We start from the raw sequence: 27,682 nt of genomic DNA on the forward strand, positions 1-27,682 counted from the left end.
TGTTGCTTGATATTATTTATTGTTGTTGCTTGATCACGCCTTTTATGCATGTTTAAAGGGAATTTTGTATTTGTAATCACGCTTAATAAGATATTTAATAATCTTCTTAGGGTTAATATGATTATATTTCAAGTTATCGCCAATAATAGATTTATTTGTGCATTAATATTCAACCAACATAGATAAACAGGTTTAGGGTTAATCCAATTGATTGTATGTTAATTAGAAAGCGCACATGAATACGATCAGAATAAAGTAGAGGCATATTATTAGGGCAGGTTCAATCTCTTTTAGGTTGGATTTGTACCTTCATCCCCGAACCCTTATTTGGTTCTAGACCTTATGGAGTTGACGATCTCTTGGATCGTTAAGGGGTGTAACCTTCACCCTGTGAACGGTTTACAAGTTCCTAAAACTTGTTGGCGACTCTTTTGCTCTATCTTCTTCCCTTTTGGACGCCACCGTACTTTAGTGTATGATCACAGTGGGGTTCAAGCAAGGGGTTAACGCTTGAAATATACTCCCTACAGCTCCAATAAGCATCAAATTTGTCTACTTCCTGAGAGACAGGAAATTCATAGGGACGATGAAGATCCCCTGAAGGAATTGTTTGAAGTAGGTCGTACTGTCTTTTTACCCTGCAGGGATAATAAAAAGTCATTCTGGATAAGCTTGGAAGACGGCAGAAAGGTTGCTTGTTGACACCAACCATCTTTTCTATTTTCCACCAAGGGATGACCCACTTGATGGAAAAATTGCAAGACTCGAAGACCTTCTACCATTCATGGTGCCCCATCTTAGAGAAGAGTTTCTTCCTTCTCACAAAGCAGTTTGGAGTGTACTTTTTAATGTTTTCTGGAGGACTAATTAATTCTAGTCTTTCCATTAGCCACATCTGTAAAAAAAATTCAATGCAAATAACTTATTATTACTATACAAAAATATGTTTTTGATTTATGTAATTAAAAATATTATTTTTCTACCTGTAATAAAGTTGGAGAGCCCCGAAAAGGTGCTTTTGGATTCTTCTTTAATTCATCAAGACTAAGCATAGTCTCTCCAAAAATTAATGGCATTGGATTTCTCCCAGATTCAATCTCCTCCAAAACAGTTGATATGATTGCTTGACCCTCATTAGTTCTACCACTAGTGAGAAGATATTGATTAAGCATGGAAAAAAGAAAAAGCCCTTCTTCTATAATCATGAAAAGACTCAGAATAAGGTCTATTAAAATAATGGCAAGCAAACTCTTTCAAATTAACTATGCTACCATCTACTATATTCGTTAGATCTTTGTCTTTTAAATTAAAGAAGTGCTCAAAATCCTTATAATAATATTCATTTATTCTAGGGATTACTACAAGATCTAATGCAGGGAAGCCTAAGATAGCACCGAATTCTTCCGGCAAAGGGCTAATTTCTTCATACCCTAATCTAAAACAATGAGTGTCCACATCCCAATATTCTAAGGCGGTATGAATAAAGTCTACATCAAGATCTACCCCCTTGACACCATAAATACCCCCCATATGAAAAACATCTAACTCTTTTCTATCCTTGGCAGTTAGAGACCGACACCATTCATGAGTGAAGTTGGTAAAACTTTTAGAGACTAGAGACATGATTATTATTTTTTCAAAAGCTAAGGATATATTTAATCTGCTGAAATTATGAAGAAAATCGGCTGGCTGACGTATATTATCATATGCGCTTTTCAAAACCGCGTTTTTTGGCCTGATTCGAGTCTGACCAATGACTTTACGGTCTATTATAATTTTTATATCCTTTTTCTAATTATATTATTTCCTTCTCCTTAATTAATATATCAATCATATTAATTATATTATTTTTTGGATTCTATCTAGACTTAACTTTTAAGTTTTTATAAGTCCAATATTTTTACTTTCCTTTTTTTCATTTTTTCTTTTGGGGAGAAAGTCGGATACCCTCCATCAATAATAAAAATGACGGAATTTTTGCGCAAAATTAATTATCACAATTCTTTGCACACACAAACATCCACATAAAAATTAAAAAAAGATAAATAATAAAAGTAAATATTGAATAAACTCATAATAGCATATATATGCAAATATGTCTAAATAATGAGTCTAAATAAAGGCAAAGTTCTATACAAAGTCAAAATAAAGAATAAAAAATAAAAAAAAATAATAAAAAAAGCACAGGAATAAACTACGGCGCCGGGGGACGTACACCCATCATCTCATAAAACTGCGCTGTACTAGGAGTAACCTCTCCACCAGCTCCAGCTCCAGCTCCGGTCTCCTCGGGAGGTGGAAAACTCAGCTCAAGACCCGTCCACCCAAGATCAACCTAAAGCTGAGGCTGCGGAGGGTGCTGCGATGACGAGCCGACTTCATACATCCCACCACCTCTAAGAGCCGAGGTTGCCTCTCCCTGGCCTACCGGCGCAGCATGCGCGCCCTCTGATGAAGAGCTTGAGCCCTCCACCGCCTCGGTGCAGGAAGCCTCAGAACGACAACCCCGATCGCCAGAACCCGTGCGGCGATGTCTCGAGCTAGACCTCGTCGGCTCCCTCCGCACCTCAAGTCTCGTACGGGTACGAGAAGGAATGGGGTGACCCTGCAAAAGACATTAAATCATAAACAAGCAAAATAGAAGCAGTAATGCAAAAATAAGATGGGAAACTACCTCCTGAACGGCGTCGTCGCGACGACATGTAGCCACGTTCCTCATCCAAACGAGCTGGCTCCGGAAGGCACCTATACACCGTGCCATCGCCGTGACCACCTCGCGCGAGAACTATCAAAGAAATGATGCATAACATATAGACAAAAGTTGTAAATAAATAAAGCTTATGTCCCCTGATAATGGATGGACATACGAGGTGGCACGAACTCAGTAGGTCTAGCCTGACAAAGGCAAATCAAAGTCAGTAAAACCTTATTTGGGGGCTACTTAACGGAAGGTAAAAGCTGAAAATCATACTGCCACCTCCTCAACCGGTACAGGGACTGGAGCTAACAATGGCAGTAGCTCCTCCTCATAGCACCGCCCAGGGATCGTATAAGATCGCCAAGGGATACCAGCTCTCTCTGACATGCTCACCAACCTCGTGGCGTTGAACATGTGACGCGGTGGAGGAGCAGGAATGACAAAAGTGTCCGAGGAATGCTAAATAGCAACCCTCTCTCCAAGGTATGCAATCGCTCCATATGTCCCCAAGAAGTAGCAACGCTTAGCAGTATACTGCGCGGCTAACCCAGGGACAACCACGCCAACCCACGGCCGGTACAGCACGTAAGGCTCCTGCAAAGAATGTCAATCAGATAAGAATCCATCGAAGGTAATGCAAAGTGTTCAAATATATAAAAGAACCATACCGAGATGATCCAATCTCGGACATAAGCTGTAGACATCCCAGCACGATGGCTTTCCCAGGAGGCACTCACAAGAAACCTGCGCGGCGACGGTCTCGCCGGCGCAACCGAGGGAAAGTACTCGTAGAACCAAATCTACAAAAGGCAAAAATTATCAGCAAGTCCTAATCAAATCTTAGAGCTAAACTTTAAAGGGAGATAAAGTATACCTCTACGACCCTCTTAAAGCCGGATAGAGCGACGCTCCCCGTGAAGGACCGGTGTCGACACGAGTCTCACAACGCTCGAATGAAGTCAGCATAGGCCAAGCTGACCCAGTCATAAGTCCCGATCAAATGTAGATCACGGACTGCAGGTAGGTAGTAAAGCAGCACTCTACTACCCTTGTCAGGGGAGAACGTCCCTGGCAGCATGATGAGCACAAAGATGCGCACCCGCTGCTCTCGGGTGGTCGCATCGTCATCAAAAGCCGCTCCTAGATTCGAACGGCAAATCCCTTCGCGCTGAACTGAGTCGACTCCACCTCAGCACGAGCCCAAACAGCAATCGGAACCAACAGCTCCTCGACCTTAGGGGAATAGACACTGATCTCGTTGTCAAATGGCAGCGCAACAGAGCTAAACTCCAGTCCCGTGATAAGACTGAAGTCGGTCGGGGTGACCATCATCTCACCCCAAGGAAAGTGGAAAGTATTGGTGGTGTCCCAAAAGAACTCCACCAGAGCACGAACCACGTGATGACCCCTGCTAGAGGCAGTCAGTCCACAAGACTCCCAGAGAAGTCTCACCCCTCCATCATTGCCGAAATACATCTTGTACAGGTCGCCCAAAGTGTCGCAACCTGAACCATGGCAGCACGTTCTACCGACCGTGATCCCACGTCGCACCCTCTCAGAAATGTGGTGGACGGGGGAGAAGTACAGAGTCCGCTCATCCCAATTTGGGAGAGGGCCGAGAGAAGTGGACGAGTCGGCGTCGTCCTCTACGGGCTCGTGCTCCCGTCGAACGTCTCAAGACCGTGAACCCGAACCTCGCTGTCTATCCATGCTACATTGTGCAAAATTATCATAAATTAAGGTTCTATAGTATCTAAGGTTCGCCTAGCCGCATGATACTATGTTCGCAAAAAATAGAGTACGTAGTACTAAAACGGAGCACAAATTCAGATTGAGAATATACGGCATTTTTCGAGAATTCAAACAATTTCTTGCAATACTATAATAATTATTGTGACAAATTGGACAAGAATTGCTAACAAAAACATCAAGAACAAGCCACATAGTCTTCTCGACCTTAAGGGGTTCAACAATGGTGATTTGTTTGTTTCTTCACCAAATTGAGTCAAACAAGTCTCAAATTACTCCCAAGGCAACATATAAACATAATTAAGCAATTTCATGGCGTAAAATTTGACAAACAAAGTGAATTAAGCAAATCAAGTTTCGAATTTTCAAGAAATTCGTGAATAAACATATGTGAAATTCATGGGAACCGGAATGAGTTTGAAGAAAACTTACATAGATCGGGAAAATGGATGGAATAAAATTTGATTTGCAACAAATTAGAGCGAATTCGGTTGAGAAACGAGCAAGAACGAGTGAATTGAAGTTCTGAGCGAATCCTCGAGCAAAAAAATGAGCAGCAGCAGTGGAAATGAAGAAGAAAGGGGTATTTATGGAAAACCCGACTCTAGCTCCAAGCGACAGGCCTTGGCGCCAGACGTTAAAGCTTAGCTCCTGGCGCTAGTCCTAGCGTCTGGCGCTAGAGCCATATATGCGGCGCTAGCATTATATCAACGGCGACAGACTGTCCAGCCACTTGGTGCGGTTATTCCAACTTCTTGTAATATATTTTGGGTTCCTTGGTACGCCAATTAGCCCCTCTAAGAAATTTGACATGATTTAGTAATCTACTCGATTACAATTACATAAAGTGATCGACCTGATGAATGATCGCCTCACTTAGCTTAAAGCGCCTAAGCATTGGCTCATCGCAAGGCACCGACATACTGGTTCATTCAGCAAAAGGCACCGACATACAGGTTCAAAAAGCAGCAAAGGCACCGACATACAGGTTCAAAAGCGGCAAAAGCGCCGACGTACAGGCATAGAGGAAGCAAAGTTCAAGCGAGCTTTTCAAGATCGACAAGCGTGGGTCTTCGGTAATTTTCCTCGGAATATTATCGCAACAAATGAAGATAGCTTCAAGCGAGGATATCTTCGACTGCGTTCGCTAGCTTGCGAAGAGTTGTCACAAACAATTGAAGTTGATTTCAAGCGAAGTTGTCTTCGATCGTGTTCCCTAGCTTACGGAAGATGGTTACAAAGTGCTAGAAGGTGGTTTCATGCGAAGAAATCTTTAATGGGGTTTCTCTAGCTTGCAAAAGTCTATCATGGTGGAATTGGAGGCCGTTACAAGCGTAACAGTCTTCAGGCGGCATTCTCTAGCTTGTAGAAGGTCGTCAAAAATACAGAAATACAACAATGCAGCAGCAAATCGGTTACCTTCAGAGACGTGTGCTCGACGGTGCAAGATACACGTTTCTTAACTCTTTTATCTGTTTAACTAATGCTAGTTTGCAGGTATTGGCGTTACAAGAGTGACATAGGATTGCAGAATGTTCTGAATCATTCTTCGTCCCTATCGATACTTTGACTTTTGTTTTCAAAACTTGCGTTTCTCCAAACTCAATCAAAGTGGGGGATTCTGTAGACCCATTTGTGTCTCCCAAAAACCAAACCCAGTGATGAGTACCTTTCACATCGAATCATAATCGAATGAAGTGAAAGTGTGGAAATTCTAGTGTTGCGGATAGTTTTAATTTCTTTTCACTCTGTTTTTGAAAACTTATTTTAAGAAAACAGCCAATCCAGTTTGTTTGGTCCATATTATGGGCCCAATAATGGTGTAGTTGGATGGCGCCTGAAAAGAGCTTTCCAACGATATATTATAAGCCCAATTCCGATGAGTAATGAGGAAGTTATGGCCAAATTACTAAACTGGGCCCGGTTTGAACCTTATATGCGGCCCAATGATCTAGAGGAGGGCCTAATATGGATTTATCATTCCTAATGCAATTAGGAATGGTTTTAGTTTTCTAGATTCTTCTAGAAGGTTCTTTTCATTCTTAATTCAATTAGCATTGATAAAATTGACTTTTGTTGACTTTTTGGAGTTTTAATCAGAATAAAAGAGTGTTTTTAAGGAAAATACGATTTTGCCCTTCTGTACGGCTAAATTCTATCTGAATTTAGAAAACGCGTGAAGAAATTAATAAGCGCCTAACGCCAGACTTTAGCGCCTGGCGCCTAGCGCTAGCATTAGCGCCTCGTGCTAATTTGTTTTTTCCTCGTCGAAACTCTTATTTGTTTTTTATCTTTGGCAGATTTTCTCTATAAAAAGCCTCCTAAAAACTCCGTTTTTCATCACCAATTCTCAAGAATTCTCTAATTCTCTTCTCTCTCTAAGCTAAAGTTCTTTTCTCTCTAATTTTATACACAAAATTCCGCATTCACAAGACCAAGAAACACCTAGCCAAGTTCGAAGTTGCCTTCGCCCTAGACGTGAAAGGTTTTAATTTCTGAGGGTTTGGTCCCTAATCTCTATTTCAATTACTTAATTTAATTTTTTGTTTTATATTTTCCTTGAAGTTACTAACGCGTGTATTTTGTTATTAGAAAGAGGTACGAGGCATCCAAGTAAGTGCTTTAATGGTTTTTATTGATATTATGATATAGAAATCATGCTTAGATTGTTATTATGATTCCTAGCGTCATGTTAGGGTATTTTGATCTTCCTGGTATCATGTTTAGGGTAACAACTAAAAAATCCTAATATCAAGTATGATTAAAAGTATAATGTCTTTTATGTTCTTTCCTAATATCCGTGTTTGTTAGTATCATGTAAGGGCTATATATTTGATCTTTATTGTTTAGTGACATACTAGGGTTTGTTATTAATCTTGTTAGTATCATGCTTAGGATCTTGCTATTAATATTATTATGCTTTAACATGATGATTTTAATTATTATGATTGTTGTTTCATTTATGATTATAATTTTATTATCATGATTATGTTGCTTGATGTTTATATATTGTTATTGCTTGATCATGCCTTTTATGCATGTTTAAAGGGAATTGGTACTTGTAATCACGCTTAATAAGATAATTAATAATCTTGTTTAGGGTTAATTTGATTATAATTCAAGTGATCGCCAATAATAGATTTATTTGTGCATTAATATTTATCCAACATAGATAAACAGGTTTAATTAGGGTAAACTTATTGATTGCATGTTAGTCAGAAAGCGCACATGAATACGATCAGAATAAAGTAGAGGCCTATTACTAGGGCAGGTTCAATCTCTTTTAGGTTGGATTTGTACCTTCATCCCCGAACTACCAGTCATGGTTCCAGACCTATTGGAGTTGACAATCTCTTGGATCGTTAAGGGGTGTAACCTTCACCTCGTAAACGGTTTACAAGTTCCTAAAACTTGTTGGCGACTCTTTTGCTCTATCTTTTTTCCCTTTGGACGCCACCGTACTTTAGTGTATGATCACAGTGGGGTTCAAGTTTGGGGTAATGCTTGAAATATTCCCTACAGCTATCCATTTTGGATACTTGGAAACTTTGATGAAACCTGCGGCCAATTGCTTTCTAATTTCTTCCTTGATTTTGAGAGCCACATCCGGTTTCATACGACACAGATTTTGTTTGACAGGCTTCATACCTGGAATGAGTGGTATTGTATGCTGAGCTATATCCTTGTCAATTCCTGGCATATCTTGGTATGACCAAGCAAATACATCAACAAATTCACTAGGCAAGTTAATTAGCTCTTTGTGTTCGTCTTGACTTAGTGTTAATCCAATTTTTACTTCTTTGATAGTCGTATCATTGGAAATATTAACTGTTTATGTATCTTCAATAATTACTGTTTTATTTTTATGTTCTTCCATTGCTTTTATTATTTCTTTGTCAGATTTATCATTAGCAAAGCAATATTGATTAGGGTTAGGGGAATGACACGCATCGTAAGCAAAGGTACTCATCTCATTAAATTCATTGGTCATTACACCAAGGAGGGCAAGGTCAGTTGCGAACTCGCCAGAATTATTTGGGATAGAAAGAGGAGACTCAACAAGAGACTCAGCACTAGACTCTATAGCAGAAAGGGGTTCGGCCTCAAATCCTAATTTAAAGACTCGTCTACAGACTTACACTCATACTCGAACTCGGACCCAGACAACTCAGATTCATTAAACATAGGACCTTCGCCAGCGGTCACTTCCAACTTCTCTCCACTTGGCGTAGTGATCTTCACTATCTTGCGCCATCCTTTTGACACGTTATCAGCCGGTACGATTAATTCAGAGGGGTCAAAATCTTTGCTTGATATGACAGCTTGAATGAGTTCAGAATCATCATTGTAGACAGGCTTGGATTCATTATTTTCTAGTCCAAAAAGAAGATTAATGTTCATATCATCAGACCTTGGACTAGCTGGTTTCTCAGTTGTGAAGAACTCATCGCCTTCATTGACGAAGTCGCAATCAAGGAACATCTTGAAACCTGGCTCACGCTTCCCATTGTGGACGAAAGGCTCAGGGAATTCATAGCAAGGGAAGTTTTCCCCTTCTTTGATGTACTGGCCATTGAGAGTGAAGGGATATGGGTCCATGGCCATTTCCTTCTTCATGGTTCGAGCATTATTGCGAGCCTTCATTTTCATGAGAGCTTGTTTCACATCTTCTTTTGTTGGCTTGAATCCCAAGCCAAAGGTATCCATCTTAAGTGCACCAGGATGGCCCCAAAGTTCAGCCATTTTCTTTTTGAGTCCGAGGGTCATTCCGGGGAAATGCCCTTGCTTCTTCATAATGGCATTTACATTGGTGTTTGAATAAGGATCAAAGTCGAGGCGACACTTCTCCTCTTCTTCGATCATGAGAACATCATCCAACGAAAATCCCCAGAGATCTTTATCTTCCTCGTCATGTTCGACATGGACAATGGGAGTATCGATAACTTGAATGCGTATAGGGGAGGAATCAATGGTAATTGGAACCCCTCCAACTATAGCTTTCACCTTTTGGTGCAACGACAATGGGATCACCTTTAGTTCATGAAGCCAAGGACGACCTAACAGAAGATTGAAAGAAGCCTTAATGTCCACCACCTGAAACTTGGTGCGACGTTCAATGGATCCAGTAGTTATGTTTAGCATGATAGTACCCACGACTTGACGGCAAGTATTATCGTAAGCACGAATCCCTTGAGTAGAGGGAGTCAATTCTTCATTTTTTATGCCCAACTTCTTTGCAGTGCGGAGTGGGCATACATTGATTGCAGAACCATTATTAACCAGGCTCATAGGGACGTTCATCTGTCTTCACACCATAGTGAGGTGTAAGGCCTTGTTATGTTGGTCCCCTTCCAGGGGCAGATCCTTGTCAGAGAAAGAAATCAGATTGCTGGTACTTGGCTTCAGTAGTGAGAAAGTTGACCAGTCCTTGAGGAGTCATATCATTATCAACTCCTATTTTCACCAAAGCATTCATCACAGCCTTTCGATGCTCGTGAGATGTGGCCAAAAGCTTCCATACATTCATTTCTACCTTGGTCATTTGTAATTGTTTGACCACATCATTGTTCACAGGGTCGATGGGATCAACTATTGGTTGTGATTGCGGTGGAGGTGTAGGTTGACTAGGTTGTTGCAACCGTCCACTTCTGGTGAGAACTTTGACCTCAAGGTCTCCCTAGACATCTTCACTTGTGCCAAGAGACGAACGGGCTATATCTTTGAGATAGACGTCTTCATTGTCACTATCCCAAATTCCATTTACTTCTTCATAGTTTGAGACAAATACAACTTCCGACAGAGGTTCATTCCAGTTTGAATTAGTATTGACGGATCAAAGGAGACTTCATCTCCCATGATAGCCAAAGCATCAGAAAGAGGACCTGTTTGAATATTAGGCTTCTTGCCCCCTGGAGGGACAGGAATTTGATTAGCATCAATCAGGTCTTGGATCGCATCCTTCAACTCCAACACTTCTCTGTAGTATGACCCTTGCCTTGATGAAACTTGCAATGAGCATTGGGGTCATAGCTAGCAGTTCTGTTCTCTGGCCGAGGTTCTGGACTATGCAAGTGGTCAAAAGCAGCATCATAAGTCATTCCCAAAGGCGTGTAAACCCTCCTTTGCCTTTGGAATCTCTGAGGGCAAGCATTAAGAGCTAGCACATCATTGACATTGACATTGTTGGTAGCATTATTGGGCTTGGAAGACGAAGAAGGAGTGTCATTCTTCTTGTTTTTCCAAGTGTTGTTATTATTGTTTCTACCAGCAGTCTTCATCAGTTCATCTTCGATATTGATTCCAATATCGTACATAGCTTCAAAGGTATTCAAAGGCAGAAACTTCTAGTGTTGCTTATACTTATGAGTTAGATTTGCAATAAACATGCGAACCATCTCTTTCCCCTTGGGAGGATCCACTAAGAGCGCAGCTATTTCTCTCCACCTGCTTAGGTAAGTAGTAAAGCCTTCATTCTCCTTCTGTTTGAGAATGGAGAGTTCACGTTCAGAAGTCTTGGCTTGGATGTTACACTTGTAACGGTTCATAAAGCTTTCAGTAACATCCTCCCAGGTCGCAACATGTTTGGATTCCAGAGAGTAGAACCACTATTGACAGGCATGCTCCAAGGAAAAATGGAACACAGTAGGGAAGAGTGTCACATCTAATCCCTTAAGAGCCATGGTCGCAGAAAAGGCCTTCAAGTGAAACAGCAGATTATCAGTAGGCTTGAACTTGGGAATGTCAGCAGTGGAAAACTTCTCAAGAAGTTTGTCCCTTATGGACGAAGAGGTGGCAGGTTGCTCCACATAAGTGAATTCTTTAGAGATCTTACTCATTTGTTCTTTAATCTTGTCATTGCAGCGACAGTGACATTGTTTTGATTGTCTTGCTCTACCGTGTTGACTCTAGTGGTGAGTGTTTGCATCATGTTGGACAACATCTCAATGGTCTTGTTAATGCTCTCGATATCCTCCTTAGTAGCCATTGGTTGAAAGTAAACCGGAGACGGACTTTGTGGAGATGATTGTGGTGATTTCCTTGTACGCCTCTTTGGTATAAGAGGTTGTTGAGGTATTGACTCGAACCGTAACAATCTACCCCTGCTTCTCGACCAAGTGCTGTGACACCAAAACAAACACACCTTTAATGACCAAACTTAACCTTGACCCATCCAGAAATAAATTTTTTTTGTTTTTTTGAAATTTGCTTTATTTTTTTTATTATTTTTTTTAAAAAAAAAGTATGGGAGGATACCATCCGACTTACTCCGAAAAAAAAAATGAAAAAAAAAAAAGACACAAGACCACCCTAAAGTACGGTCAATAAATGGTGCACGACTAACAGAAAAGTGTGTGAACACGACATGTGAGTGATTAAGTGAGGGTTATGGACACGTGTTATGATCGTACAGCTAGACAAGACATCAAACCAGACACACGAACCACATAAGCATGCACAAAGACCAAAATAAATTGACTGGACAATTCTCCTGGGCACCGTGTCACGGTGCTGACTGTCGTGACACGGTACAGTGCACCGTCAGACGGGACAATGCATCGTGTCACGGCATCGCACACCGTGGCGCGGCAGACCTGCCGTGACACGGTGCGCAATTCCAGGCCTAAATTTGCATAATTTCCAGGCTTTAATCAATTTTAAGTCCGTACTAATTACTATGTGGAAATAAAAACCCTCGATCATACGTTAAACAAAAAGAGCAAACACATGAGGGTTAGCACCAAATAAACCACATAGCATTTAGTCATGATGATGTAAAAAGAGTACGCAACCTAACGTCAAGATCTATGTTCAAATATTGGTCAAGCTTTGGGTATCAAAAAGGGTACCATGGTTAAGAGTTTGGACGCGTTAGCAAGGCAGCCTCCCTTAAGGGTGTATGCCAACGGGCGGCTCCGCGAGTTTGTGATGAAATCAAACTCGAATCCATGGTTTGAGTGGATTTGATGACTCGGATGAACCCTTATTGCCATGAACGTTTTTGGGTTGATAGAGCTTAAATCCCCCGGGGCTAAGACGCATGTAGAACACACAAGTTTTTTCAGAAAAACTGAAGGAAGTTGACTGTGAGAGAGAAAATAAGCCACCGGACTGATTTAAGGCCTGCCATGATACGGCAGAGAGCACCGTGTCACAATGTTGCACACCGTCAAATGGTATACTGCACCGTGACACGGCATATTCTGCCGTGGCGCGACACTCAGAAAATCCGATTGCTGCCCTGTTTTCCTTCGTACGCAATCAAGTTATTCAATTTTTCATACGGGACAGACCTAAATGCGACGTTAAAACGTCTATGCTTAAGAAAAAATGCCAAATAATCACAGGAATATTTTTCAAGAATCTTTCAAGTCTCATCCACTCATCTTAATTAAATACCGAGCACTCAAATCGATAAATAACCAAGAATCCTCCCCAGTGGAGTCGGCAAATTATAGGCGTCGTTTGAAGTGCGCCTACGTTAAGCATGTTGTGAATATTCTTGGCACTCATAGGAAGTGGGAATTGACATACGATAAGGGACAAGGAAAGTAGGGAGCCGCCAACAATTTTTTAAGGAACTTGTAAACCGTTCACGGATCATTTAAGGCAACCACGATAAAGAGACAACGATAGGCAACAACGATTGACCCGTGAAGGTTACACCCTATTCATAATCCATGAGATTACTAACTCCATATTGTTCGGAACCACGAAAGGAGGATCGGGGATGATGGTACGAAGTGAGTCATGGAGTCACATTCGCCCATATTGGCCTCTACTCAATTCTTATAGTGAAAAGCATTCCTGTTCTCAAAGGCATACAAACAAAGATTCAATTCGCTCCAAACTATTATTAAGCTAAATTGGTTGAATATTAATGCAACAAATAATTCTAAAATATTCTGATCACTTGAATTAATAACAAGATTAAAAAGGAACCTAAACCGGTCATCCAAATTATCTTATTAGGCGTGATTTTCAATTACATGTTCCCTTTAAACATGCAATATGGTGATCAATAAAAAATAACAGAATCAACATTAATATTAGAAGAAATTTACAAATAAATCCAACAATATAAAATCGTTAGAAAAATAATAGAAATAAAGGAACATAATTCTTACTTTGATTCTGTTTGCTTGCAACTATAAAATAATAAACGAGTTAGTAACTTCAAGAAAAATATAATAAAACAATAATTAACTTTACTTAAATTAAATTAAATAGAATTGATTTGGGGCCAAATCCTCAAACAATTCTACCTTTCACGCCTTGGTTTAAGGACAGAACCACGAGTAAAGTATGGACTTCTTGGAGTGCTTGAAGAGGGAATTTTAAAAGAAGAAAGGTAGGCTAGTGTTTAGGCTAGAGCATAGAAGAGAGAAAAGAGAGAATTAATTTATGCCTCGTACATCAGAAATTAAATGAGGAGGTATTTATAGAAAAAAAAGAGCTGAGGGAACACACGGAACCCTAAAAAGATAAAAACCCTAAAAAAATGCACCACGACATGGCAGAGGGCACCGTCAGACGGGGAAAATTCCCGTGACACGGTGGACAGCTGTGTGACGTGGGAAATGTTTAGGGTACGGGGAATAAAACACGTGAAAGGTTTACGCAGAAAGGACACGGAATTGCTCCGTGTCACAGTAGAGGCACCATGTCACGGGGAATCCCACCGTGGCGCGGCACTGTTTCCCGTGACACGGTGGACAACTGTCGTGACGCGGGAGCCTGCAGTCCGTTTTTCCGTCTAAATTCATTTTTAACCCTAATTTCGTTTAACATTTTTAAGTGTCAATTGATAATTTCGGGCCATTTCTGATTTATATTATTATTAATTGGGCTAAAATAAATAAATAAATAATAAAATAAAAGGTTTGGTCCAAAATAATAAAATAAAATAAAAAGGTTTGGGCTGAAATTAAAAATGAACTATGCTTTGACTAAACATCAAGATTGATCTATGGACTATTCAAAAATTGAATTTAATTAAACACGATTTTTTAAGCACTCTCGGGATTAAAAACTTAACCCAACCAATAATGGCGGTGAAAAGTTGTTCATCATCGGGTTTGGTTTTGGGGAGACACTTTTAGGTGTCTGCAATAGGTCCCTGTAGTATACATTTTTTTGACTAATTAAAATTAGAAGTCAAAATCCTACGTAAGTCAATAATTTGACTAAAAAAAATTAGAGTCGCCACTCTATTTTTGGCCGAATAGAGACGGTCTTTTTGTTTATGATCGTTTTCAAATAGAAAACGACATTGATTCCATTACATGAGGCACTATATAAGTATGGTTTTAGGAAAATAAGAGATCTAGGTACGGGGTATAAGTTAGGAAGATCGAACACTTGGAACTCGTCTCTTCCTCTGTTCTAACGAACAGGCTCTTACTAGTACGTTGTTAATTGGTTATAGTTATTCACGTACTTTTCCTTAAACTAATTCATAAGAACACGAAAGTTTCCACATTGTCAATCACACTCAAATTTAAAATAAAAGTGAATAAACCTTACGATATATGGTGGGTTTGAGCATTAAAGTTGCCCTACGTACCGTTCATTGTGGGATTTGAATCCACTCCCAGATCAAAACCCTATGTAGTTCTTACAAACATCTATTTATACATGGTCAAAATTTTCATACGAGGTTTCGAGAAGGTTTATTATTATTGGAATGAGGCTAAGTAATCTTGCTTTCAAGATGGAGGTCAATTTATCAAGGTTGAGGAAGTCACTAGAATCAGCGACACCATAGGAGTTTCTTTGAGGATAATGATTTTTGTTTGTAAAATGTGTTTGAATTAACGACTTTATAACTTCCAGAAAGAGATTGTATGGGCTTATTTGAGTGTGATAAAAAGGGCATTTTATTTGGTATGAATTTAGAAGAAAACAAAGGAAATGTATATGGATTGTATGAAATTGACTTATGCAAAATGGACATTCCATATGGCTTAAATCTAAATGATATATAATTAATTGAAAACCTTAATCATGTTGGATTACGTAAGCGATCTATCGGAATAATAATACTTTAAAAGTATAATTCTTTGTGGCAAATAGATCATCTTGTAACCTGTCATGATTGAATATTCAATTTTACCCTCTTATTTAAATATAAGCCATAAACCATAACTCGAAAGATTTATTTTTTAATAAAATGATACAAACATACAAAGCCATATTTTACTTAGTTTAAAGTCAGTTGTCTCTTTATCAAGAAATGCATAAGGAAATTTTGCTCTTCCGAACGGGGATGGAATTAAAACTTAAACAAAGGTTCTTTAAAAAGTAAGGCATTTTGTTCATAAATAAATTATTTACCATGCTACTTTTATATCTCCATAGGATATGAAGAAGACTTTTTTTAAAAAAAAAATAAAAATAAAGAGTGTTAGTTTTGAAGTGATACATATGTGTCACTTTATTATATATGTGAGATTAATATTAATTTGAGACATGAGTAATTCATATCTTTCTCAAATAATTTAATTTAAAATATTTCTTTCAAAAAAAAATACCAGAGGTATATATAATAGGGTAACACAAATTATATAATAATGTTCATTCTCTTCTTCCTTAAAGTTCTTAAGGGCTTAAAAACAATCCTAATCTTTCGGACAATATAACTTCTGTTGTAACGGTCGGATTTTAGCATATGATAGATCTTTGGAAATATTTACAAGTCTTCTATAACATATCAAAAATTTGGATTCATCCAACGGTTGAATTAAAAGATAATGAATTTTTTTTGAAATCACTCCAGTTTGGAACGTTCATAGGGAATTGGGTGATAATGGCAAAATACTTCTAAATTGGCATGCTCCTTTTAATGGTATATTAAAGACAAACATATAGATGCTCTGTAGAAAATTCACCATTTTTAGGAGTCATTTGATATATTAAATAAAAAAAGTGTTTTTGGTTGGGAAAAACAGCCTCAAATCAGTTTAACATTTTAATACCTTGCTTTGTAAAAATCATAAAAAATAGAGTATTCATCCTATGAGAACGTGTGACCCCAATTTACAAAGCTTAAGGAATCTACTTTCTTTTTTTTTTGACACAAGGAATCTACTTTCTAGGTAGTCAATTCAAATTTTATTATTAAAAAAGAATGTTAGTCGAAATTAGAGAATAGACAGACCTGTAGTAAGAAATTTATGGTATTACTAAGCCTTAATGTCTGATTTTTTGTGGGTTGGTTAAAATTTATGTTTATAAAATTCCTAGTCTCATACCCTCCTAAATACATAATATTATTGTGGAAATTTTATTTCTTAATTTTATCATGAAAAACGATTTTTTTACATATAAAAAAATGGTCGATTGTGGTATTTTGCTAGAATTCCTTCGTTCATTCTTTAAAGCTTATCATTGCTTCCATTTCATAATGTTGATACATACAAGAAAAAAAATCAAACAAACCATGTATACTCACTCTCAAACTTGCTCGCGATCGGTCAAATTCTACTTGGTTTCCAAATTAGAAAATTGGCACGTATAGTGCCCTAGGAGGTTATGGAACACACAAAAGTAAAAAAGTTAGTAAATGTATGTAAAAATTAATATGAAATCACAAATAAAAAGAAACAAAATATTACCTTTGACTTTGAGTAGCTATCTTTTTTTTTTTTTTTGACAATAGCAAAGGAATTACGTACAAACTAGAGGTCTAAGTTAGAAGTAGAACAACGACATGATTTGGCTATATCATTAGCACGCTGCACTTGTTCTCTTTTAACCTTGATAATAGCACATTTCCTAAACCGATTTCCTACCTTTCTGATTTCGTCCACCATCCAAGCAATGGAGATGTCCTTACCTCGAGAGTCCTTCAAATTTTCCAGCAAAAGGATCGAGTCTGAAAGTATTAGGACTTCCTCAAATCCTTGAGATTTGCTCCACTTAAGAGCCTCTATGCAGGCCCATGCTTCACATTGTAAAGCTGAGGAGGCAGTCCCGTGTTTGCCTCCACCATCGAAGGTGTAGGATTGATCTGGACCCGTGATAGCCCATCCTATACCTGCCTTTAGAGACGCCTTCTCCCAGGAGCCATCAATCTGCAGAATAAAATTAGCAAACCCAGATTTATCTTCTCCTAGATGGACATGGTTAAAACCCGGTGGCAAACCAGTCGTATTTCCATTCTCTTCAAACCCATTTGTGTCTTGCCCCCTATTCTCTTAGAGAAGATCTCACGCTCTTGGGTAGCAATATTAACCATTTCTGTAACCGTTGTGATGGTTACGTCGATTCCCTTGAAGACTCTTGCATTCCTAGACTTCCAAAGACCCCACAAAACAGCAATAAATGTGGTGATCCGGTTGCTACGCCTACCATCCTTCCCGTAAAAGAGCAGGATACAGTGTTGGATCCAATTTCTTAAAGATTGGACACCAGTGAAATCAGAGCAAAGAACAGTAGGGTAGGTCTCCCAAACTGCTTTTGCTAGAGAACATAATCGGAACAAATGTTGGCTATCTTCCAAGTCCGTGCTACACAACTCACACATTGCATTAACTTGTATGCCCCGGTTGGCCAAGTTTACCTTTACCGCTATACCATTATGAAGGAGTTTCCACATGAAGATTTTCCATTTTGGTTGAATGTTCAACCTCCAAATTAGCTTTGCAAACTCTTCATCTTTGGTGGAGAAAGAGAAACTGTTGATCTCTTGGTTTCTCGAGAGAAAGTAGTAGCCAGTTTTGACACTGTATTTGCCAGAGGGGTGGTATTTCCAGTACAGATAGTCATCTTTTGGCTCAGACGGGAGTTCCATAGAAAGGATTTCTTTGGCACTATTCCAATCAAAACATTGTCTAATCTTACCCGGATTCCAAGAAGCATGATTCCTGTCAATGAAGTCACTTACCATCCACCCCATGGAGGCTCCGAGCGTTTGGTTAGAGTTTGCAATTGGAATTCGCCCTTTCACCCAAGGAGTGCTAATGGTCTTTATATTTTCCCCGTTGCCAACCTTCCAAGCGAAACCTTCCTTGAAAGAAGAAACCACCTTTTGTAATCCTGATCTTCCCATAGATGGATTCCCTGTCCTCCTTAACGGTGTCATGATGTTACAAATACCACAAGGTTGGAAACTAGTATGCACCTTTGATATAAGAAGCTGAGGGTTGAGGTGCATTCTAGAGGCTTCTTTGAACAGCAGGGCATCATTGAGATTTGAAATGCCTTGGACACCTAAGCCCACCATACTTTTCGGGAGTTGGACTACCTCCCTTTTCACCCAGTGTATACCCTTATTCCCGTTGTTCGACCACCAAAATTTTGTAATGACGGAATCAATTTTATTGACAATGCTTTGGGGAAGTTTTAGGCACTTCATGACATGAGCCGAGATACTCACCAGTACCGTGTTGATAAGAATTAATTTTGCAGCCTGTGAAAGACGTAAGGAAGCCCAGGAGACAATTTTCTCCGTTACTTTGTCCACCAGATATTGGAAAGATAGTTTTTTCTTTCCCTGTATATCAATTGGAGCACCCAAATGCACGCCCACATTTGTGATATCAGACATAGACAGAATTCTTTTTAGAGAAACTTTAACATCTTCTGGCATACCTGTGGAAAATTTCACAAGAGACTTCTAAAGGTTTAACCTCTGTCCTGAAGCCTTCCCAAACCGATGGAGAATATCCCGAACACACTGACAAGAGTCCTCAGTTGCCCTGAAAAAGAGCATAGCATCATCTGCAAAGAAAAGGTGGGAGATAGCAGGTGATCTCCTGGAGACCTTTAAACCCTTTATCTGGTTTATATCTTCAGTCAGAGTCAGCATTCTTGATAGGATATCCATACAGAAGAGAAAAAGATAAGGGGATAGAGGATCCCCTTGCCTCAATCCGCACTTTGGGGCAAAGGGCCTAGAGGTGTGCCTGTTGATGACAGTTTTATAGCTTACTGTAGATACACACTATGATATCATCCTTATCCAGTGATTAGAGAATCCATATTTGTTAAGAATCTTGGTGAGGAAGAGCCAATCTACCCTGTCATAGGCCTTAGACATATCTATTTTTACTGCAGCGAGGTTCGAGTTCTTTTTTGAGTTGATAAGATGCATAAGCTCATGACTCATGAGGATATTGTCTTCCATATATCTACCAGGGATGAAGGCGTGTTGATAATCCGAAATTATACAAGGGAGCACCAACTTCATCCTATTTACCAGACACTTAGAGATGCATTTATATATAGTATTGCAGAGGCTAATAGGTCTGAAATGGTTAGCACTTTCCAGTACCTTCACTTTCGGGATGAGAACAAGGAGTGATTGATTCCATTCCTTTAGCATATTGCCAGACCTGAGAAATTGTTGCACGCTATCAATGACAAGTTGACCTACCTCCTTCCAGTACAGGTGGAAGAAGTCCGCAGTGAAACCATCCGGGCCCGGAGATTTAGACCCGTGCATATCAAACATTGATTTCTTTATTTCCTGGTGAGAGAAAGGCATATCAAGCCATTCTCGATCCTCCATACTGATAGAAGGAATGTGCAGTTGTCGAAGAAGTAAGTCTATGTCTTCCCCATGATTATTATCAAGAGTTGGGCTAAAAATTTCCTTAACCGAATTGAGGACCAATTGCTCCACTTCATCATGCCCTTCCACCCATGTATCTTCATCATTTTTAAGGGTAAGAATTTCCTTTTGTAGTTGTTTTTTCTTCACCCTCCTGTACATCAAAGTGGTTGGGCAGTCTCCATATTTAATCCAATTGGATTTCATTCGTTGTCTCCAGTACTCAAAATTAAGCTTGCATTCTGGAATAATTGAATTTATTTGATTGATGTAGTGTTCCCCTTTCTGGATCGAATCAATATTATCCCCCACACTACCTAACTCTTTCGAAATGTTCCTCCAATTAACACCCCAGCTCTTCTTATTCATCAAACGCCAATTTTGAAGATTATATCTCACAATACTTAATTTTTTCGAGAGCCTAAACATACAAGATCCATTCATATCAATTTTCCAAGAATCATGAACAATTGTATTTACCTCCGGAATTTGTAGGCACCAATTTTCAATTTGGTAAGGACGGTTCGACTTTCTTGTGATCGGATTGGAGTAATAAGTGATAACTGCAAGATCCGAACATATAATCGGCTCATGAATTATTCTTCCCTCCGGAGTATGATTAAACCATTCTCCGGTAATGTACGCTCTATCCAGTCTTTCTAGAATGAGTTCGTGTTGTTCCCGTTTATTACTCCAAGTAAAACGCGGCCCCGAGAACGGAACCTCCGTGACATCACTGCTTAGTCTCCAATCTAAGAAGGCATCACGTCCCCTAATATTGCTTGCTCCACCCAATTCATCAAACCCACTCTCAACTTGATTAAAGTCACCAATTATAAGCACATTTTTGTACTCATCCAGAAGTAGTTGCAAAAATTCCCAAATGACTCTTCTATTTTCTACTAGAGGTTCCCCATAAAAGAAAATCACATACTTAAAATTTCCATTAATTTCAGAAATTTTACATAGGATAATATTTTTTGACGAGTACAAACATTCAACAACTTCACTGCACCAACTTAAAACTAAGAGACCACCACTACTACCTTCCGAATCAAACCCAAAAATTGCGGTTGGTCTTAAGCAATCTAACTTAGAAGCGGCATTACTATAGGCCGTTTTTGTTTCCGAAATAAACATAAACATAGGAAATTTGTTTTGGTAGATCCACACAAGATAGGGGATTGCAAGGGAATGTGGATCGTTTAATCCCCTACAATTCCATGCTACAATATTCATGGAGCACTCGGGGGCTGGAACGGTGCAGCCACCTCACCCATCAATGAACCCTTTACCGATTCCAAAATGGTCACCTGTAAGTCAATATCCATATCATCTTGCGTTATCCTAAGGTGTGAGGTAACCTCCTCACTCTTGTGCCTTTTGCACGACTCAGCAGAAGAAGAAGACAGTTCTTGTGGCCTTTTTAATTTCGCCCTTCGCATCAGATCCTCATCAATTTCGACACCAAAATCCATAGCCATACTCGGGTCAGAGATGGCCTTCGAGGCAAATTTCTTTTTTCCTTTTTTATCCTTTAACCATATAGTGAACCCTCCCTTTTCCGACCATCTGTGCAAGCGTTTAAGTCTGCTTCTTCGCCCCAATTGTGAGCATCTTCATGTAGTCTCACTGAATCCCCATCACAAGAGTGTGGGTTATGTTTTGTTGCTTCAATGATTCTCTGTCTTGAGTTAGCACTATCATCATAATTAAATAACTCAGTAAAGTTAAAAGAGCTAAAAGGGGATACCGGTGAGTTAGGGGGGTCGAACTCCGTGAGAGGGAGGTTCGGTAGCCCCGCAATTTCAGCGATGGTGAGCCTTAGGAATGGCGCAGTAGAGGCTTGAGTGAGGGGGAAAATTCTGCGGGGATCGGTGTTTCTGGCATTGTTAATACCCAGAGAGAGGATAGTGCTTGCTTCAATCATACGCGCATACTCTTCATCAGTTAAGTGCGGAGATTCAACTCTGGTAGTTGCCATAATAGAGGGGCTGAGAAAACCCGGTTGTGGCAGCGAGGAAGGAGCAGGAGCCTAAACTCTGTTTCCCAGAAAACTGGAGTTATTGAAGCCAAACTCAACAGGGGAGCAAGCCCAATCAGAGATGCCTAATGTGTGAAAGAGAGAGCCTGGTCCCCCACCAAGTTGCGGCCTTCTTTGCTATGCTGAATATTCACCTACTTCGAAAGTGGATCTTTCGACCATAGGTCTCTGTTGGGCAGCAGATGGTTCATCCACTTCGAAGGTGGATCTTGCAGCATTAGCCCGTTGTTGCGCAGCAGAGGGTTTGCCCACCTCGTAAGTAGATCCCCGAAAAATAGGGCGAGGAAGGGGAGGAATGTACTCGTCACTTGAATGAGAAGATTGCTTAGTTTGAGTAAACTCCGCATAAGGATCATCACCTAATCCGAATCTTCTCCCTGGAGACAAAGTTAGATCGACCTGCATTGGCAACAAATCACTGTTTGCAAGCTCAGATTCATCAGATAATTCCTCCTCTCCGGTGTGAAAATGTTCACTATTGTCACTATCTGGAGAGTAAGGGGGATTTTCATGAAATCTACCATCATCATAATCCATATTCTCATGAGGGACTCTGTGATAGATGATATTGTCTTTTGGTTCCTCTAGGCGCCTTAGATCTGCGCTAGTGTTGCGGAACCTGTAAGTATCCGGCAAACCACAAATATAATTAGTATAATACGGATATTCAGAGGGGCCATACAATACCCGTATGCCGTCAGCTTGGACTTCATCAAGCCTGCTTCGCACTCTCCTCCTAGCTATCGTTGGGTGAAGCGTACATCTAGCCGTGGAGTGGCCAGCACAGCCGCAAAGCTTACGGAACTTGAATACCCCTTCATAGCGCAAATACACCCAAATAACCATATCTCCTTCCAAGGGGATAAAGCAACCAGGAATGAGAGGTAGGGAGATGTCAATCAACATCCTAGCCCGGAGTTCAGCTTGGAGAGGGAGGTTCCCGTTGTTGTGGTCAATTTCCTCTATATAGCCCACATGTCCGAAAATTTGACGAGCCCACCCAGGAGTGAGGTAAGCTAGGGGCAAGCCGTAGACTCTTACCCACATCCTGGTCATGGAAAAGCTCATCTGATGCGGCACAAAATCAGCCTGGTGCCTTCTAAAGTTGATGATTCTGCCATCTATTATAGCAGTGCTGACTCGAATGAGCCCTTCTTGGTCGTCTCTATTCGAGCATTCAAAAAGATAGTATGGGCCAGATCTATGGACTCTTAGAGTAGCTATCTTGAGGAGTTAGTAAAAGTAGTGTCAAAAAATGATCGATTTAAATTTTAGACCATGTCTTTCTACAATATTTTTTTATATATTTTTTTTTACTGAAAATAAAAATTTTGATTACTTTTTTTTATATCTAATTATAGTGCTGAAATAATTTAGACTTCTTTTATGAGTTTTTTTTTTAGCTGCTTTCTTCGATTTTTTTTTTCGTCCTTCTTCTCGTGAAGAGTGGGAGGTATATATATTGGAGCAAATGGAAGATAAAATACAAAATACAAAGAATATACTCTACTACGAAATAAATACGTACGAATTCAAGAGTTAGGTAGAAATTGTACCCAAATTTCGTCTTAATGAGGTAGAGGACAAATAGAATTGGCCTACTACTTCATGCAAAACTTAATTACTAATTTAACTGAACAAATGACAATATTATTAATGACTAAAAATAATTAAAAGTACTAATATAATTTTTATACAATTGTTAATTACTACCTTCTTTCGAAGAGTGTATTTACTCTTCGTATTTCAAACTTACCATAGTTAAACAAGACTATTACAAAATAACAAGGAGAAAAATGTTGTTTTCCAATGATTGTGGATGATGGTCATATCACCTTTCCGTTTAGGAAGAAACACAGCTCAGTGATACAACGTATTGTCATATCACACTATTTTCTGATTTTCGTTGCTAGATTACAACCATGGCTTACCATTTTATTTTTCTGTAGGGATTTGACATATCAAATGAGTGGTAATAACGGAGGTATCTTTGCTTAGAGCCACTCTTTCATTGTCAAATGTTGCCTTCATTGCAATAACCCGGAAGAGAAATAACATGCATACTTACACTTGTTATTTCTGAGTGTATGAAACAGAGAAAAGATGTGAGTCATGACATTATAGCTATAATGGTGTTTTGGTGAGGAAGGAAGAAGATGAAAAATGGAATAGTAGTACGTTATTAACAAAGCAAAATGGTGGGATTTTAACAAGTTGAATTAAGAAAGTTAAACAAAGACAAAAAAAAAAAAAAAAAAGTATACAAATTGGGGGAAGTAGTTGTGACTTTTGCATTGGTATTAGATTAGTCTGCATCCATTACATGCATGCTTTGATGTTAATGCATGTTTTTGCATTATCAAAGTGTGCCCATTTGTCTTTGGTGATTTGTTTTTTTTATTTTTTTTTTTTTTTAAGATGATTGAAAATATTAGAATAATAATAATAACAATAGGATACATAAAATCAGTATTACTAAACTTTTATCAGGGGTTAGAAAGTGATACTATAGAAACGGTGACGGTTTTAAAATTGTACAGATTAAAGGGTCATTATTTGATACTCTCGATCAGGATATGTCAAACGGAATAATTGTTACATATGTTAGTGGTAACAACATTGTTTTTATTTCATTTTATTTTTAAAAGATACACTTACTACTATTATTAGAGTAAACGATTACACGATTGAGATACGATAAAAATGCGGATAAGATTTATCCCCTATAAAAGGGAGATTTCCCTTATCCAAAATCACCCTTTACTCAAAAAAACACAACCCTAGCCTTTTCCTCTTCGGTTTCCATGGCTCCCAGCAACCAAAACCGTCAAGCTCCATCTCCTTTCGACGAGCATTTTCGAGTGCTAAATTTATATCTAGCTTTGTTTATGGCGTTAGTGGTACTACTAATGGCGTTAATGATTTTCATAATCATGAATAAATGACGACTTGAAGTTTTCGGCACGGAGTGTACAAGGTTCGAATTGTGTTACAAATTAACCTCGTGTTTTGTTCGTAAATTAGGGGTACAAATTGTAAGGGTTTTGTATACTCCAAAATTATAAAAAAACACTACTTGAATTTGTCTCTTATGTCCAATTTATTGTGGTTGTTGTTTAGTAAAATTAAAGTTGTTATTATAATTATGGAATTATACAAAATTTATTAGTTAATTGAAAGTAAAAAGAAAAGTATGGAAAATAAGGGATCAAAATTTGGTGTCTACAGTCCCATTATCTAGCTAGAACAAGTTGGGATAAGTGTGCCTTCCCTTGGGGTAAGGAGGTTTGAGTAGCATATTCGTAATTTGAGGAATTAGAATATCGCATTCATGGCAAAGTTGGGATGGAAGATCATTAATGATCCCTCTAAGCTTTTGGTTAGAATTTTTAGAACCCGCGATATTTATATAAAAAAATTAAAAAAAAAAATCATTTCTCAATTGTTTTCCCAATCCTTCGGACTCTCCTCTTTGGAAAGGTATTCTTAAAGAAAAGGACTTACTTTTACAAGGTCTTTCTTATAGACTGGGCAATGGGGAGGAAATTTGTCTTTGATATCATCATTAGGTTGGGGAAAAGCCTAATGATCTGTAATTGACAAACTATTCCAGATTTTATTGCTATTGGCAAGCCAACAAAATTATAAGAAATGGTAGGTGGGACCTTATCTGAATCAAACACATTATTTCTGATTTTCTATGCTCCCAAATTGAGAACATTCCTCTCTCTACTATTGCTTGTGTTAAGGATTCGATTCGTTAGGGGAAAGAATTAAACAACCAATTTTCGATCAAATCTGCCTATCATATATGCTCCAATTTTCACTCTCACCCTTCTTTTCCTAATGTAAGTTGAAAAAAAATCTGGAGTATCAAAGCCCCCTATAATAATAAAATGTTGCTTTGGAATGCTATCCACCAAATCTTACCTATTGCCTTTATTCTTAACTTAAGTATCTCCAATTTCAACCCTAGCCTATTTGTACAAGATGCAATCTCTCTAATGAAAGCCATCTCCATATTTATTGTGATTGCATTAACTCAAAAAATTTGTGCTTGAGAATTTTGCAAGGGAATAAGTTGGATATAGAATCCTTTATAACACTTTATACAATATAGATTGGGTTGATTGGATCAACTATAATCTACGTTTGAGTGGTAACTGAAAACTATTTTTGTAGTAGCATTGTGGCATATTTGGAGAGTGAGGAACCAGGCTATTTTTCAGCTTTCTTTGCTCCATCCTATTACTCATTTTAACAACTTTATGGTGGAATTGGTTGCGACTTTAAATGCCTTTCAAGGTACAAGAAAAAAAAAACCAACAACAAATGGCTTAATAAAGCTGAATGTGGACGGGGCTTGGAGGAGTACTAGAATAGCTGGAGCGGGGGGAGGGGGAGTTATCTGTCCCAAACTGTGCTAGGAATGTCTATGAGAACAACATCATTGATAGCCGCAACACCTGAATTTGTTCTTGTGCTTGGTGTTCCCTGTCAAAGCTTGAATGATAACCTAATTACTTATGTGGATCAGGCTAATTGACAAATATTTGTAAATTAGTCCACTTTTGTGGGCCATGGTCGATTAGGATAAATTTTATAATAATGCAAAGTACAGACTTCAAATGTGAGAAACTACCGACATGACATGACTTTGGATATTTGAGACGGAGGTAAGTAACGTAGTTGCCCAAATTTTATTCCTTAAAAATTAGAAAAAAAATTATCTTACTCCTGAATTCTCATCTAGATCTTCATCGTAACACATAGCATATTCTAGAGAAGAAGATGATCCTCTAAGAAAATAAAAATCGGACGGCATATACAGTAACAACCACAACAACTTCAATAAAAACGCATTCGTTTCAATTACCCATTCTCCATGATAACCATTAAAGACACAAGTTAGACAGAACTTACATGGGGATTGCTCAGAGCAACTCAATTACGAGTGTTGTTCGACTTATTTGAATTGCTCAAAGGAATTGAATTTCGAGGCAGTATAACTTATGTGAATTGCTGGGAGGAATTGAATTTTGACTTTTACTTGAGTTCAAATTTGGATATTGCTTGTTGAATATTGAATTTGAGGAATTTCTCCAATTTAGGGTTTGAAAAGGGAAAGTGATTCACGAAATACAAATGGAGGTTACGTTATTGACCAACTCCAACGTTAATTAACATTTTGCCATGTCATTCAGCCGTTTGAGGAATATCTCGCTATAGTTACAAATTTACCCCCAACTAAATAGTTGAAAAGACTAAAATAACCCCTGATTGGATGAGTTTATCTCTTAGCCTGATGAACTTGTATTTCCTCGTAGTTTGGGTATGGAGGACAAACTTGTGTTATTGTTTGGTTAGTAGGATTATGTTTGAACTTGTACTGTTGGATTATTATTAATTAAGCAATGAACTTCCCTTTTCCTTAAAATAGATTGAGGGCCTATTCGCATTGAGTGAATGAGCTGAACTGAAATGGAATGAATATTTTATAAAAGAAGGAAATTAGGAGCTGAACTAAACTTAACTTAACTGAACTGAACTTATTAGAGCTGAACTGAACTGAACTAAAATGAACTGAACGGAACTGAACTAAAATGAACTGAATGGAACTGAACTTATTAGAGGTGAA

General features: G+C 38.7%; 2 protein-coding genes across 2 annotated transcripts; both read right to left on the reverse strand.

The window, feature by feature from the left end:
* Positions 1 to 3,157: 3,157 nt before the first annotated feature.
* On the reverse strand, positions 3,158 to 19,256 carry LOC110716668. The gene is made up of 6 exons (XM_021895314.1): positions 19,130 to 19,256; positions 17,592 to 19,039; positions 17,283 to 17,520; positions 9,254 to 9,504; positions 8,729 to 8,947; positions 3,158 to 3,292 (listed from the first exon to the last, which is right to left on the reverse strand). Exons 1-6 carry the CDS (start codon positions 19,254 to 19,256, stop codon positions 3,158 to 3,160), a joined length of 2,418 nt encoding a protein of 805 aa, XP_021751006.1.
* A 135-nt stretch (positions 19,257 to 19,391) lies between these two features.
* LOC110716669 lies at positions 19,392 to 21,239 on the reverse strand. The gene has a single exon (XM_021895316.1). The coding sequence runs from the start codon at positions 21,237 to 21,239 to the stop codon at positions 19,392 to 19,394; it is 1,848 nt and encodes a 615-aa protein (XP_021751008.1).
* Between the last annotated feature and the right edge of the window lie 6,443 nt (positions 21,240 to 27,682).

This window comes from Chenopodium quinoa, unplaced genomic scaffold (assembly GCF_001683475.1).
Source record: "Chenopodium quinoa cultivar QQ74 unplaced genomic scaffold, ASM168347v1, whole genome shotgun sequence".
In the NCBI taxonomy this organism is placed as follows: Eukaryota; Viridiplantae; Streptophyta; class Magnoliopsida; order Caryophyllales; family Amaranthaceae; genus Chenopodium; species Chenopodium quinoa.